This window comes from Scheffersomyces coipomensis (assembly GCF_036884675.1).
Source record: "Scheffersomyces coipomensis strain NRRL Y-17651 chromosome Unknown DFJ63scaffold_3, whole genome shotgun sequence".
Lineage (NCBI taxonomy): Eukaryota > Fungi > Ascomycota > Pichiomycetes > Serinales > Debaryomycetaceae > Scheffersomyces > Scheffersomyces coipomensis.
The window spans coordinates 1901267-1914950 of record NW_027042894.1 but is presented as its reverse complement, the minus strand read 5'-3'; the positions used below and the strand labels follow the sequence as shown (position 1 = coordinate 1914950).

General features: G+C 29.7%; 8 protein-coding genes across 8 annotated transcripts; 5 read left to right on the top strand and 3 right to left on the bottom strand. All coding sequences in view use genetic code 12, as the record gives it.

Moving 5' to 3' along the window:
* Window positions 1-747: 747 nt before the first annotated feature.
* On the bottom strand, window positions 748-2123 carry DFJ63DRAFT_329450 (uncharacterized protein). The gene has a single exon (XM_064907640.1). It carries the CDS (start codon window positions 1932-1934, stop codon window positions 819-821), a length of 1116 nt encoding a protein of 371 aa, XP_064763027.1. The 5' UTR covers window positions 1935-2123; the 3' UTR covers window positions 748-818.
* Window positions 2124-2180: 57 nt separating this feature from the next.
* Window positions 2181-2667, top strand: ATP19 (F1F0 ATP synthase subunit k; the record flags this gene model as incomplete). The annotated part of the gene is made up of 2 exons (XM_064908730.1): window positions 2181-2372; window positions 2469-2667. 2 exons carry the CDS (start codon window positions 2181-2183, stop codon window positions 2520-2522), a joined length of 246 nt encoding a protein of 81 aa, XP_064763026.1. The 3' UTR covers window positions 2523-2667.
* Window position 2668: 1 nt separating this feature from the next.
* Window positions 2669-3917, top strand: CSI2 (Csi2p). Its single transcript, XM_064907639.1, has one exon. It carries the CDS (start codon window positions 2981-2983, stop codon window positions 3860-3862), a length of 882 nt encoding a protein of 293 aa, XP_064763025.1. The 5' UTR covers window positions 2669-2980; the 3' UTR covers window positions 3863-3917.
* Window positions 3918-5210: 1293 nt separating this feature from the next.
* RBD1 (Rbd1p) lies at window positions 5211-7358 on the top strand (the record flags this gene model as incomplete). Its single annotated transcript, XM_064906093.1, has 1 exon — window positions 5211-7358. One exon carries the CDS (start codon window positions 5211-5213, stop codon window positions 7356-7358), a length of 2148 nt encoding a protein of 715 aa, XP_064763024.1.
* A 272-nt stretch (window positions 7359-7630) lies between these two features.
* On the top strand, window positions 7631-8344 carry DFJ63DRAFT_335214 (mitochondrial 54S ribosomal protein YmL13; the record flags this gene model as incomplete). Its single annotated transcript, XM_064908180.1, has 1 exon — window positions 7631-8344. One exon carries the CDS (start codon window positions 7631-7633, stop codon window positions 8342-8344), a length of 714 nt encoding a protein of 237 aa, XP_064763023.1.
* Window positions 8345-8645: 301 nt separating this feature from the next.
* SRT1 (ditrans,polycis-polyprenyl diphosphate synthase) lies at window positions 8646-9663 on the bottom strand (the record flags this gene model as incomplete). Its single annotated transcript, XM_064904916.1, has 2 exons — window positions 8646-9356; window positions 9421-9663. The coding sequence occupies 2 exons, from the start codon at window positions 9661-9663 to the stop codon at window positions 8646-8648; spliced, it is 954 nt and encodes a 317-aa protein (XP_064763022.1).
* A 269-nt stretch (window positions 9664-9932) lies between these two features.
* Window positions 9933-11085, bottom strand: VPH2 (Vph2p). The gene has a single exon (XM_064903363.1). The coding sequence runs from the start codon at window positions 10838-10840 to the stop codon at window positions 10202-10204; it is 639 nt and encodes a 212-aa protein (XP_064763021.1). The 5' UTR covers window positions 10841-11085; the 3' UTR covers window positions 9933-10201.
* Window positions 11086-11506: 421 nt separating this feature from the next.
* DFJ63DRAFT_322686 (uncharacterized protein) lies at window positions 11507-13429 on the top strand (the record flags this gene model as incomplete). Its single annotated transcript, XM_064907449.1, has 1 exon — window positions 11507-13429. The coding sequence occupies one exon, from the start codon at window positions 11507-11509 to the stop codon at window positions 13427-13429; it is 1923 nt and encodes a 640-aa protein (XP_064763020.1).
* Between the last annotated feature and the right edge of the window lie 255 nt (window positions 13430-13684).

Genomic DNA, 13684 nt, shown 5'->3' with positions numbered 1-13684 from the left:
CCTTTCCAACAATTCATTTTCTAATCGTTTAATACTTCTTTCTAATTTTGATCCATCACTAGTTAATAACTCAATATCATTCTTGAATTTAACTTCAATGCCTTCCATTTCAGTCTGTTGATTTGCAATAATCAAATCCTTCTCAGTGATTAATCTTTCAATATGACTATTCAATTTATATTCATACTCTCTTTCAAGTCTCTCCTTAAGTTCACTCAAACTCTCACCTTGATCTTCCTCTTCTTCCACTTCTTTCACCTTATCAACCACTTCGTATCCATTCAACAATTCCTTTTGTTCAAATTGATTAATTTGTAATTTTAAATCGTTAATCTCCAGCACCAATTTCTCATGATCAACTTCATAATCCTTATTCTCTTTACTCAACACATCATTAGAAAGATTAAATCTCTTAATTATCAATTCATACGCATCCTTATGACTCTGTAATTCCAGATCACTGACTTTGATCTTCTCTTGTGCTTCCACTAATTGTTGTTTTATACTTTCAACATCTTGTTTCGTTTGTTTTGATTGTTGTTCAAATTTCTTTATGATCAGTTTCCGATCTTCTACTTGGGTGGAATATAAATGATAGAATATTCCAGCCACTATTATTGCCAATAGAGCTATATAATGAGCTATAGCCATTGGATTGATCTATTATCTTGATACCGTTTGATCTAGGTTTTTACATCTAAACGTAAATTGTAAACAATTTTTTTTTCACTACACTAAATATTTGATCGGTTAAAAGTACACGACAAAAATTTGATGCAAAAACAACTTATATATATAAACCTCTATATGTTTAACAACTACGTCCTTCTAATTACTTTACTTCTTGGTTGACTTTTAGTACCACTGATTAAGAATGAAACTGGAGATTTAGGAACAGTTAAAAGATATTCATTAGGAGATTTTGTAAATGAATAATAACTCCCATTTGAACCTGAATATGATTCAGCATCAGTATAATCATCTGAATCTTGCAATTCATCATCAATATGATTCATATCATCTTCAATAGGAGATAAACCACCACTATTTATATTATAGAAATCAAAATGAGAAAATGGAATTTGACTTGGTTCAATTATTCTTCTTCTTAAATCTGAATTATAATTTATTCCATTAAGTTCAGGAGATCTATCTAAATTGGGATGAACAATGGTATTAGTATAATCCCATGGATTATTACTATTTTGAAACTCAGGATTAATAGGAGGAATGACAATACTATTTATGGGAGAATGTAATGAAGTAGGCGATTGGATTATAGCATTGGTTGGTGAAGGAGGAAATATATTCAATAATCTTGCACTTCTACTTCCCTCACTTCTAATATCAAGTCTGGATCTTGTAGTTAATATAGTCTCAGGAGAATCTTGTTTAATGGTGAATGATGGTTTTAAATTGGTGGGATAGAAAGTATCTAAATAATGGGATGAAGTTTCTGATACAATTGAAAGATTAGGATCAGTTGGAGTTGAAGTTGAAGTTGAATGATGAGTAGTACTATTAATAAGTGCACTACGATTGAAATCACTTGTCACATGAGTAATGGTTGGTTTCAATGTGATGGCTTTACTTCTTTTAAGAGTAAACATTTTGAATAAATTCTTAATAATATGTCTTTTCTTGAATCCAATTCTTTTATCATTCAATTCATTATTACTCTGTTCAGAATCACTATGTAATAAAGGAGGAATAGGAGTTAAACTTCTTAAAAGTGATATATTATCAAATGGATGATTTAAAATATCGTCAACGTTAGTTGAATCCAATGAATTATGATTATTATGGCGTCTAACTATTGATACTAAATTTGGTTTCCTTTTATATAATGGAGGATACCGATTAATGAAATTTGGATCTCTTATTTCATCCAAAGTACCTAAATCTATAGTATGAGGATCTATGATCTGAAACATTAGTCATAGTATACTGTAATTATGTATATAATTAATTTAAATTGCAGCCAAAATAAGTTTTGTTCTCATAGTTAAAAATCATTCACGTGATCATTTTGTTGACCAATAAAAATTGCTTAACGAAACGAACCGAGACAGACAACACTGAAAAAAAAAAAACTATGAAAATTGAAATTGAAATTGAAATTGATTTAAACTGATATCTTATACAGATAACTTCTATTACTTTAATCATATTTATTCACAATGGCTGCTGCATACACTATATTAGGTAGATCAGTCCCAGCACATCAATTATCTATTGCCACTTTAGGTGCTGTTGCTTTCATTGTTGCTCCAAAGCCATGGGGTTCAGCCGGTCCAAAACATCCATCTATTAATGCTTCATCTCCTGAAGAAGAGAAATTCGTTAAGGAATGGTTAGCTAAGAATGCTGAAGTTGAAAAGCATTAGGTTAGATTGTCAAATAGTATGATGTTGTTGAATTGATTGAAATTTACGCATTGATCCTAATATGATTGGAGAATTTTTCAGAATGAATTTGATTCAACTTGTGTTGAAATGGAATACGTGAAAGCTTTTAGATAAAGTTAGATCAAAAATACAACATTTAAAATTAGATAAAACAAACTAAATTATTAAAAAATCTTGCATGTACATTATTTAACTCATTGATAGATATTTAGATACAGTTTATGTATATCAATAAAAATCATTTAAATAAACCGGATATTGTTGAATGTAGTTACATCTATTACTGATGTACAATGAGTGACACTATGATACTCTAGAGTTACTCTTCATCTATAAATGTTTTAATCCCATTGAAGTTGTTATATATCAATCTTCATAGTAGTAATCTCTCTATATATGAGCCGGGTAAATAAATTTTGTTAACAAAACCGCAAAACATCCACGCCGCAGTAATTACCAACATTCTAGAGTAACAAAAATTATTTCAAGATGAGTTTGAAAAAAAAAAAATATTTAAACCAGAATAAGTAAGTTATCAATACACCTAGATCAATCAATAACTAAACTACATCATGTCAGCTATATATAAAGCATTACAGTCTAAGAGTTCCAAGGAGACATCTGAAAAGGCCAAACACATAAATAGACAAAGATTATTAGTGATATCCTCCAGAGGTGTAACTTATAGACATCGTCATTTAATTAATGATTTAGTATCATTATTACCACATGCTAGAAAAGAACCAAAATTTGATTCTAAAAAGAATTTATATCAATTAAATGAAGTTGCTGAATTATATAATTGTAATAATATTTTCTTTTTTGAAGCTAGAAAACATCAAGATTTATATTTATGGATTTCAAAACCTCCTAATGGTCCTACATTAAAATTTCATGTTCAAAATTTACATACTTTAGATGAATTAAATTTCATTGGGAATTGTTTAAAAGGGTCAAGACCAATTTTAAGTTTTGATAAATCATTTTTAGAAAATGATCATTATAAATTAATTAAAGAATTATTAACTCATTCATTTGGTGTTCCACCAAATGCTAGAAAATCAAAACCATTTATTGATCATGTTATGACATTTTCTATTGTTGATAATAAGATTTGGGTTAGAAACTATCAAATCAATGAATCCAAAGATGTGAAAGAAGCTGAAGATAATAATGATGATAAGAATGTTCAAAATGAAGACGAATTAAATTTAGTTGAATGTGGTCCAAGATTTGTTTTAACATTGATTACTATTTTAGAAGGATCATTTGGAGGTCCAAAAGTGTATGAAAATAAACAATATGTTTCACCAAATTTCGTTAGAGCTCAATTAAAACAACAATCTGCTGATCAAGCTAGATCAAGAGCTGAAGCTGCTTTAAATAAAAAAGTAAAGAGAAGAAATAATGTATTGAAAGTTGATCCATTATCCAATGATGCATTATTTAAGTAAAGTTAGCAGTATATATACGATGATAGTTGTAGTAAATTTTGTATAATAGAGGTATAATCATAATAAATTATAATTTGCATTCATTTGAATTATTTTGTATGGGTATATTTCGTACTGTAAATTTCGCGCCCTAATTGTCAGTAGTAGAGGAGGGGAGGGGTGTGTAACAGAAAGTAAGCATTTAACACTCAATATGAATTTACGATTGGAGATATCGCTATTTCTTAGGGAGGAATACCGAACAAACAAACTAACCGTAGTTAGTTTCAACTTTAACTTCATTTAGTAGGTTATGTCTGTCTGTTTGTGAGATATTTTACTATCCTAGTAAGTAAGGGACAGATAAGCAACAAACACATACCATCATAATTAGAGTCTAAAAATAGATTAAGGCTCAGTTGTTACATTCATATAAATAAATAAATAATAAAGCCTGTTGGATAGGTAAAGCATAATTATGATTATGGATATACCTTTCTATCTTAGTTTCTAGTTAAAAGCGATTACATCATAGCTCTAACAATTTAATTTATCCGTTTGTGATACGAGTTTTTTTTTTTTAGTTTTGTTGCTTGAACCTCCTTAAATTCTTTTTTTTTTTTTTTTTTTATTCGTTTCCGATCTTCAACGGCATGAAAATTTTAAAGTATAAGGGGGTATTATTATTACTATTATGACTGTTATTATATCTGAGCCTCCTCCTGGCCCCCCTTCCTGATAGCATTAGTTACACATTTACACATTTACATTATCAGATTATATATACGCCTCGAGTTATAAGTTGTATATTAGTTCAAACTATATGTAATTGCTGTACCTTAAATTCAGACAGACAAAGCCAAAGACCAGACAGACAGACAGACAGACAGACAGACAAATTTAAATTTTTTTGAGGTGACATTAAACAGACAAAAAAGAAAAAAAGATCAGACATTTACATCAGAGACAAACACGTACTGGAGTGGAAAGAAAAGAAAGAAAAAAAAAAAAAAAAAAGAGAGAAACTTTAAACATTTAAATCTAAAACGTTCAAATTTATAATCTCTAGAAGAATCAAGTGATAATCGTATGGTTTGATAGTTCTATTCACCTTTTGTTTAAGTCAACTTGTTCATCATCGTCATCATTATCATAATCATCAACTACAGTCAAATCAGACCTTGCAAGTACTGATATAGCAAAAGATCAAACAAACACATAGTGATAGTTACTCATATACTTTCCCTTCGCTTTTTCCTATGAACTAAGATCTTTATCTGTTCACCCCCTCATTTTAGCTACCTACTTTCTTTCTTTTTATTATATCTATTCAGATCTTCACTTTCACTTTAATACCCTTCCGTTCCCCATGTTTAATAACTCCTCTGGTAAAGGTCGGAAAAACTCAAGACGAACACCATTTCTTCCACCCACTTCTTCATCTCAATCAAGAAATTTAAGAAATGAATTCCTTTTAAATTCTCAAGATTTAACTCCTTCACCTCCTTTCCCTCATAATCATAATAATCAAAATGATGTTCTAGATGATTCAAATTCTTCCTTATTCTTCTTTGATAATGATCATAATTCATCTCCCGATTCTCAAACTATAACTTACCCACATTCAGTCATTAATAACGCGCCTTATTCAGTTAATACCAACTACAGACCTCAATCAAACCAAAATAATAACAATAATAATAATAATGTTGCCTATTATCATGATAAAAAACTACCTTCAACCAATGAACTCGAATTAAGTAACCTTACAAACACGGACTCTTCAACTTCAGATGATCTCAGACAAAAATCTCAAAGAAATGATAATGATGCTTATTATCATGAAAATTATAATCTTGTACCATTACCTTCAGTACCTCATCAAAGTCCATTTGAAGATTTAGAATTAAATGATCCCAATACACCTAATAACATTAATGATGATAATCAACAATTTTTAAATCATAATAATACCAATCAGAATAATATAGATTCAGATCCTTCATCCAAACAGAAATTCCATTTCTTTGAAAAGGAAAGATTAAGAATTTTACGTCAAAAACCTCGATTCCATTATACAAACTTACCTTATTTCACCATCTTAGTAACTTTACTTCAAGTCATTGTATTCATAGTTGAATTAGCTCGAATGTCAATATTAACCGGTTCAGCTTTTCAAACTCAACCTTATTTTAATCCCATGTTAGGACCTTCAACGTACCTTTTAATTAATATGGGTGCAAGATATGTCCCTTGTATGCAACAAATTCAAAATATAACTGATGATACCACTATTCAATTCCCTTGTGCTAATTCAACCACCGTAGAAACAAATGTATGTTCCTTAAGTCAATTATGTGGTCTTCAACCCATCCCAATGGTTAACAATGCATTCATTCCTGATCAATGGTATAGAATCATCACTCCCATATTCTTACATGCCGGATTCTTACATATTATATTCAATTTATTATTACAAATTACCATGGGGCCATCAATTGAACGTAGTATTGGATTCATAAAATTTGCTTTAATATATATAGCATCGGGAATTTCAGGATTCTTATTAGGAGCAAATTTCACTCCAGAAGGTATCGCTTCAACTGGTGCATCAGGAGCATTATTCGGAATCGTCGCTACCAATATCCTTTTATTCGTTTATTGTGGGAAAAAAAATACTAATATTTATAATACTCGTCATTATGGATTATTCATCTTAATCATGGTAGGAGAAATCATCGTATCGTTGGTGCTTGGTTTATTACCTGGTATGGATAATTTCAGTCATATTGGTGGATTTGCCATGGGGATTCTTATGGCGGTTTTATTATGTAATGATCCATTTTTCGTCTATGAAGATGGTTTAATTCCTTATAATAGTAAATTAACTCAATGGCAGCATTTTAAAAATCAATGGAATCCAAAAGCATTCTGGGATTATAAAATACCAATGAAATTTATGATATGGTTAACGGTTCGAGTAATAGCTTTGATTTTAATCATTGTTTATTTCGTATTCCTCGTGAAGAATTTCTTTACTGGTAAAGATGGTCCTGGAAGTAGTTCAACTTGTCATTGGTGTAAATATATTAATTGTATACCTGTTCATGGTTGGTGTGATATTGGTCAAGTATCAGTGACTACCACTACTACTCCTGTTACTTCTGCTGCACCATCAGGATCTCAAGCTACTAATCAAGCAGTAGAAACTTCTGCCTCTGAAGTTTTGATTACTACTACATTACCTTCTAGTATTGAAAATACATCATCTCCAGATGATGATGATGGAAGTAATAATAAACGTCAAGAATATGTGAGAGTAAGAAATGGAGAATATGAAGTGATGCAACAATTCGGCATATTCGAAGATCCAACACCACCTCCATCAATCAAACAATTGGATCCATCTACAAATCAGGCATTTGTAAATAATCAAGGTGTAGGAATCGCATTTTATGCTGTTCTTTTCTTATTAACGATTGCATTTATTAAAAAGAGTAAAAGACATGATCATTAGAACAAAAAAAAGGAGCTTATGCTACCTTAAAAGTAAATAAACTATTCAGATAATAATATGATTTTAACGAAATATGAATTGCACGTTTAGAGTATCAAGAGTTTATTGTAGATTGTCTATATATATAGATAAGTATGTTAGGTGCAAAAGCCGGGTAAATCAATATTTTTGTACTATTTTTGTTTGTGAGAGCTTTCATAAAATTTTCAATTTTTTTTCAACTACAGTATTGAACTACGTCTGATTTAAGTGAATAGAGTCCATAACAAACCATGTTCAGATCAACTATATCACAAGTAGTAAGGTCAAGACCTACTTCTACTCCCTACATAAGGTCGTTCGTAACGAGTCAACCTAAATTGTTCTTGGAGAATCTTTTCGGTACCAAGGAACTTAAAAAGAGAGAAGAAATCGTTAAACAACAAGATGATTTTGAAATTGATCCAAATGCCAATATAGTGATATTGAATGAAGAAAACTCTAAGGGGTTCCAACCATTTGATCCTGAAGTTGATTTAGCGGGATTTAAAGTCGAACAATGGAAGTCGAAAGTGGTTAAGACTCAAGATATTGAATCCACTTATACCAATCAAGATTTAATTAATATTATTAATTCCACTTATAAACAAACCAAACTGGTTGATCAAGATATTAACGAAGCTGACTTCAAAAGTGTTGATTTATATGATTTATCATTCAGATTTCAATTTTTCAAACAATTACAAAGTAATTTAGGATTTGATATTAATGATTATGTGATTTCTAAGACTCATGATTTGAATCAAGTTTATGAAGAATTATCCAAAGTCATTAGTCAAAGATGGGTATGGGAAAGAAATCCTAATGGGATCGTGTTGAGAAATGATGATTTCAAAGCTGGAAATGTTTATTTGAGTCAAGAATTAAATGAAAAGGATCAAGCTAAGGTTTTCGAATCTATCGTTGAAGAAATTAATAGTAATAAGGATGCTGAAAAGGCTGTGTAAATAAAATGAAAGGATTGTTGTTCTTCCATAATTCCATGTATATATATAAGTAGAGATTATCAATATATAAGTTATCTACAAGATTCAGTAATACTAAAAGGAGATTTATACGTAGAATATAAGAAAATGAAAACTATGTTAAAGAAATCTTAGATTTAATCGTTAACTAGATTCTAATGAAGAAGAGATTTAACAAAACAGAAAGGAACCTAATAGGTCTAACCTTAACAACACAATATAATAAATAAATAAAATAATATATGAACTTTACAATTCAAACAGAAATAAACAGAACCTAGGTTTAACGCTGAGTTACAGAAACAAAAGGTGGAGGTTTAGGTAATTCTTTAAGAACATTAACTTTCTGTTTAAGTTCTTGATCAGTTTTAACCCCCATGATAGATAATTCTTCCAATTGTAAAGTTCTATAATAACTCCATTTAAGTAAGATAGATGTCATTGAGAAGAATTTAAATTCAGGCCATAAAGTATTAACGAATTCAATGGTTGAATTGAAATTCGATTGCCAAAGCATGAAATCACTTAATCTTGAATGACCACTAGTTCGAATTAAAATATCTAACGGTGGAACATCAGATCCGAAATAAAAATTATCTTCAATTAATTTCGAATCAATCAAGTTTTTAGATTCAATTTCACCTGATTCAACCTTACTTACGATTGTTCTTACGGAATGAGAAATTTCATCTCTAGTAGTATAAGGGAAACAAACGTTTAAAGTACGTTTACTAGTAGCATGTTTGGTAGTTTCTTCGATGATTTCTAAATCGTGTAAGATATCAAGGGGGATATAAGTTCGATTTCCAATGATTCTAACTCTAATTTTATTAAATCTAGCATATGAATCTTCATGTTCACTAATCATTTTCAATTTATCTCTTAGTAATCCAAATAAAGTATCAACTTCATCTTTGGATCGATTGAAATTCTCAATTGAAAATGCATAGATAGTAACATGTTGAACACCAGTTCTATAACAAACATCTAAAACCTAAGAGTTGGGTTAATATTGAAAGAGCTTAAGAAGTACTAAATTGGGGTAAGGTAAATCATACATTAACTAAAGATTCTGCACCAGCAGTATGTCCTTCTTTTAAAGGGATATTCTTTTGTTTAGCATATCGTCTATTACCATCCATTATAATGGCAATATGTTGAGGAATAGGACCAGTTTTTAAGATTTCAATCATAAAATCTTGAAAGAAACTAATTACATAAGTTAAGAGGGGGAAATTGGATAAGATATTAAAGATTGAATTAATGGAATATGATCCTTTGGTATCAATTCCAAATGTCATCTTGAATGGATTGATTCAAGGTCAGGAGTTGAAGAAAAAGAATGAGAAGAAGAAGTGGTCATTATTAAAAATGTTGTTTGACCGTCATTACCTAAATTGGCAATGCTAGTGAAAATGAATCGATCATATTCAACGGTGTTACATTCCAATTTAAGAGTAGATATGATCAAATCCCGAAATATCAAATTGTCCGGTATGAGAATTACTTGATTTAAACTAGTTCAGACATTAATTATAATTGACAACTAGATTTTAAATTTTAGCTAAATAATATTAAAAGTTTATTATGCAATGTGTGCAAACTTTATCCTTTTTTTTTTAATTGATCCCTTGATTTTGGTGGAGGGAGTAAATGATTAAAGTTTTGGTAGCGCCGAACACATAATTCTACAAAGTAGATAAAACTTGTAATATAATTTGAAACAAACTTGTTACACATTCATATAAACAACTACAACACGCGTTTTCATAAATAAATACTTTTAATGTCTATTAATAGAAATGAACTATGTAATATGGATTCTATATACATTAACTTTTATGATAATTTAACTGATTTAACTAATGTTTTAATTTCCTTTTTCCTACGTTCTTTTAATTTAGCTTCCTCTATTTTATTTAAATACCCCATATAGACCACAACTTCTGCCACAAGAATCAATAATCCAAAGAAGATACATAATAAGATTCTATAACTATCAGGTAAATTCCAGGAAGATTTCGTCCAATACCAAATAGCATAAACCACACTGGCTACACTGATGAAGATATTGAATATGGTGGTGATTTGACTTTTTAATTCTTTATGAGCTTTAGCAGGAGATATATAATCTGAGTTGGTTAATTCTTGTTCATATAATGCTGTGAAAGATGGAGCAGGATTAACTAATCGCTGATATTCTTCTTCTTTAACTTTTAGACGTAATAATTCCATTGACTTAATGAATTCTTTCGATTTAGGGATAACATCTTGAATATTTTTATTCGGTATATATAATGATGTGGTTGATAATAATTGTAATAATGATTTAGTAGGCTTATAAGTTGTGTATAGATTTATTAGATTTTGACGAGAAATGTAAGGTTTTGACACGAGTTTATCCTTTAGGGATGTATCCAATGAGTCTATACTATCTATACATTCCTTTAGTTTGGGTGTTATATGGTATAGGGACATGATGATTATTGATGTTGATATTGCAACGTATATTGTTTATTATCGGTTGATACGTAACTAAGTTCATATTTCAGGTAAGAAAAAAAAAGGTCGTGCGTTTCTGTCCATTTTAGTTTCAAAATTGTTTTGTCTCTGTGTTCTGTGGAGCGACTTTTTTTTTTTTATGGAGTGGTTCGATTGAAACTACCAGTAATATATAGTATATAGATATAACATAATTACTATATAAATTACCAGAAATAAGGTTTATGGAAAATTTTATATATAATTACAGCTTTATTTCTTTAGTTCAGTTTATCTCTATCACTTTTATTTTAAACGTCTTCAACTATTCCTATTCCTACTTATTAATACTACTCACGCCTTAATTTAACTAATTAGGAAATTAATTTTGGTGCCATTTTGTTTTGTTTACGTTTTCGCTCAAAACGTCTACAGTTCACAATATCATAAAATTTTTAATTTCAATTTTAATTACTATTTCCCATCATGAATGATAAAGAAACAGACCCTATTGCTAGTTCTACTACAGTTCGTCATAAATCACTTCCTTCTTCACCATCACCTCCTCCTCATCAATATCATTTGAAACAACACCAACAACAACCTTCTTTATCGAAATCAAAATCATTGAATAAATTAAATCATTCCATAAAGCGGTTATTCATGTTTAAAACTCCTCATAAACATATTAACGGTAGTAGTACTACTGCCTCCACTTCCACCTCCAATGGTACCACTAATGCCAACTCACAAAGTTTAGATTCAAGAAAAAGACAATCTAAAAAGGATGATGCTATTAGAAGAAAGATTGAAAATGATTTAAGTAAGAAAAAGAAAACTGGTACTAAATCATCTAAACAGAAACATATAACTCCTGGTACAGTCTCTTCATTAAGACCAAGTGATCCAATCATTTGTAAAACTTCTTCCACCGTTTATGAAGTATCTCAATTAATGTCTGCTAAACGTGAAAATTGTGTATTAGTAGTTAATGATAATGGGGAATTATTAGGAATATTTACTGCCAAAGATTTAGCCTTTAGAGTTGTAGGTTCAAATTTAAATGCTGCTACTGTTACTATTGATAAAATCATGTCTCCAAATCCTTTATGTGCTAATTCAACAGCTCCAGCTCTGGAAGCTTTAACTTTAATGGTTGAAAGAGGATTCAGACATTTACCTGTTTTAGATGAAAATAATCATATTGTGGGGGTATTAGATATCACTAAATGTTATGCTCAACAAATGGAAAAATTAGAAAGAATGCATGCTTCATCAAAGAAATTATATGATGCATTAGATTCAGTTCATTCAGAAATGGGTAGTTTAAGTGAACAACCTTTACAAGTATTTCAATATTTTGAAGATTTAAGAAATAAAATGAATGGTCCAACTTTAGAATCAGTATTAGATTCTGCAACTATCCCAGTTTATGCTGATGTTAAAACTTCAGTATTTGATGCCACTGTTTTAATGAAACAAAATAGAACTACCGCTGTTTTAGTTAAAGATAATAATGATGATGTTACTGGTATTTTTACTTCTAAAGATGTTGTATTAAGAGTAATTGCTGCTGGTTTAAATCCAAAAAAATGTTCTTTAGTTAGAGTTATGACTCCTCAACCTGATGTTGCTAATGTTACTTTACCAATTCAACAAGCTTTAAGACAAATGTTTGATGGTCATTATTTAAATTTACCTGTTATTGGTGATCAACATGAAATTATTGGTATTGTTGAAGTTTTAAAATTAACTTATGCTACTTTAAATCAAATTAAAGAAATCGAATCATCATCATCTGAACATGGTAATGGTAGTACCATAAGTCTTAATTCAAAACAACCATCTCAATCACAACAGGGACAACCACCAGCAAATCACGAAGGACCAGCTTGGAATAAATTTTGGAGTGGATTAGATAATGAAGATAGTGAATCTGTTGCATCAGATTCAGTTACTGGTAGTGTCCCTGATGTTACTGCTTCTGAATTCCATTCCTTTAATGTTGATATTAAACCATCAGATTCTATTTCTCATACTGGATCTCCAAGTAAATCAAGTCAAAAAGTATCAACTAATAATTCTAGTTTATTAAGAGAACAAATTGATTTACCATTTACATTCAAATTTAAATCTCCAGCCATTGAAGGTAGAGTTCATAGAATTAGTTTAAAACCAAGTGAAGGTATTAAAAAATTAAGAATTTTAATTAATGAAAAATTAAGTGAAAAAGATTTTCAAGTTTTAAAAATTAAGAATTCACTTGAAGATGGAGAAAGTTATGCTATAAGTTATATTGATGATGAAGGTGATATTGTATCTATTACATCTGATAATGATTTAGTAGAATGTATTACTATAAATCAAAAATTAGATAATGATAAAGCTGATTTATTCCTTCATAATCCTCATGAATCAGCGGTTAATTCATCAACTCGTCCAAGTAGAAAAAGTTCAAATAATAAGAAACATTCAAGTTCATCTTCAACTATCATTAGTGGTGTTCCTAATGAAATCCTTATACCAGGAGCTTTAGCTTTCTTAGCTTCTTCAATTGTAGTTGGTGTTAGTTTAAGTAGAAGATAAGTGATAATATCTTTTTGATTACCCCCTCCCATTTTTATATGTGATTGCTTTTGGTTTTTATTTCTGTTATAGTTGTGATAGTTCTTATATATACATATATATTCTATATATGCTTTTTTCAATATATTCGTGTTATTTATTTATTGATCTGACTCATGAATTAATGGTTGCTAAAATGAAGTTTCGCAGTATTTTTATGGAACGTTCTAGATAAAGATAAGAAATTACTCACTCACTCACTAAAAATTATGTTTG